Source organism: Trichosurus vulpecula, chromosome 2 (assembly GCF_011100635.1).
Source record: "Trichosurus vulpecula isolate mTriVul1 chromosome 2, mTriVul1.pri, whole genome shotgun sequence".
Lineage (NCBI taxonomy): Eukaryota > Metazoa > Chordata > Mammalia > Diprotodontia > Phalangeridae > Trichosurus > Trichosurus vulpecula.
This window is the reverse complement of record NC_050574.1, coordinates 83821013-83823225: the sequence shown is the minus strand read 5'-3', so window position 1 is coordinate 83823225 and position 2213 is coordinate 83821013. Positions and strand designations below refer to the sequence as shown.

At 40.9% G+C, this 2213-nt stretch overlaps 1 protein-coding gene across 1 annotated transcript; it reads left to right on the top strand.

Moving 5' to 3' along the window:
- Window positions 1–667: 667 nt before the first annotated feature.
- LOC118838800 (olfactory receptor 52H1-like) lies at window positions 668–1615 on the top strand. The gene has a single exon (XM_036746164.1). It carries the CDS (start codon window positions 668–670, stop codon window positions 1613–1615), a length of 948 nt encoding a protein of 315 aa, XP_036602059.1.
- The last annotated feature ends 598 nt before the right edge of the window (window positions 1616–2213 follow it).

The following is a 2213-nucleotide window of genomic DNA, read 5'->3' as shown; positions in this document are numbered from 1 at the left end:
ATACTTAATCCTTCTGAATCCAAGGCCCTCATATATGAAGTAGGATTATAACACGTTTTATTACCTACATCACAGAGTTGCACTCAGGAAAGCAATTTGCAAACTATAAAATGCGCGAATGCCACATTACATACACACACACACACACACACACATATATGTACCTGTGTGTATATATACTTACATATGAATAGCAGTTTCTATATGAATTTTCCTTGTATAAACTCATGCATATAATATACTGATTTAAGTATGTATAATACATGAATAACAATTAATATGCATCATAGACACACATATATACATGTATTTATATCTTTGAAGATCATTTTATATATATTATATATGAAAAATATATGTATATGAATTTATCTATATGTGTATAGGAATGACTCCGCTTACTCAATTAAGCACACTCTTCCTCTGCTGGGACACAAAATGCCCTCTGTCTATTCTACTCCACTTCCAAAGTGCCCAGGATAACACTGAGCTGTTCTTCAGTGTACCACACCCTGCAGTATTCTTTGAACTACGGAAGAGCCATCCAAGCACACAGATAATTTGACGCTGGCACATTCCACAGTGCCACCATCAACTCTGGCAGTTAATTCTGACTTTTGGCTTCTCTTCAAGGTCCAAGAATCACCTGCTCTGGAGTCATCAGGAGATGGCCACATTCAACCTAAGCAGCTACAACCCCAGCTCCTTTACCCTGGTGGGGATCCCAGGGCTTGAGAAATTCCATGTCTGGATCGCGATTCCTTTCTGTGCTATTTACTTTGTAGCCATTGCAGGTAACTGTGTCCTGCTGTACCTCATTGTCATAGAGCACAGCCTCCATGAGCCCATGTTCTTTTTCCTCTCTATGCTGGCCCAAACTGACCTGATTCTGTCATCTACCACAGTGCCCAAACTGCTCAGTAACCTCTGGTTTGGTGACAAGAAAATAACCTTCTCAGGCTGCCTCACCCAGATGTTCTTCCTCCATTTCAGTTGTGCAGTGGATTCTGCCACTCTATTGGCCATGGCATATGACCGCTACGTGGCCATATGTTCCCCATTGAGATATATAACCATCTTGACCCACCAGGTCATCATCAAGATTATGCTGGGAATCGTCATCAGGAGCTTCTGTATCATCTTTCCAGTTGTTTTCTTGCTAAAGAGACTACCCTTTTGCCAAACTCGTGTCATCCCCCATACATATTGTGAACACATAGGTGTGGCACGACTCTCCTGTGCTGACATTTCCATCAACATCTGGTATGGTTTTGCTGTGCCCATTATAACTGTGCTCTCTGACATTGTCCTCATCGCTGTCTCTTACACTCTCATACTGACGGTTGTCTTCCACCTTCCTTCTCATGGTGCCCGCCAGAAGGCTCTTGGAACCTGTGGGTCTCACATCTGTGTTATCCTCATGTTCTATACTCCACTCTTCTTCTCTATCCTTGTCCATCGCTTTGGGCACAAAGTCCCTCGTCATGTCCTCATCCTGTTTGCCAACTTTTATATTGTCATTCCTCCAGCTCTCAACCCCATTGTCTATGGAGTGAAGACCAAGCAAATTCGTGATAAGATTCTCCTCCTATTTTCTCCAATGGGGAAACAGTGAAGTCTGACTATTACAAGGTGAACTGAGAAGATGAGAGGGGAATCCTTAAAAGAAAATACATTTTATGGTATTTTCCATACAAAGAGGGTGACAGAAACACAAGTTGATTTTTATCTCCACAAAATTAAAGAGTCTAACAGTAGTGAAAGAAATGAGCAGAATAGAGATAGGAAAATAGTAACAAGGAAATTAAGAAAGAGGTCAAGACTGCTTGTGACCAGGACAGAGAAACTCTAATTGTCCTTAATTAGTGTGTATTGTGACCTTATGCCTTGTTGAAATCAAAAGAAGCGAGTAGGATAGCCTATTTTCCCTACCATTTAGAAACATGTTTTCCAGACAGGTGATTTGGGGATCAATCAGCAGCCAGAGCAGAAAAATGAAAGAGAGTCCAGGCACAATATTATATATTTGAAGCCAAATTAATTTGAATGACATGTGAGGCTATGGTCAGTTGGTCATTAGTTTCAGAGAATAAGGGCACACCTGCTAAAATAGGATTGTAGACACTTTTAAGGTGGAGCTTGTTCATCCACAGTTTCAAGAGTCTCTGCCTTGAATTTCCCTGATAATTCTATCACTGCCAATGCCAAAAAAA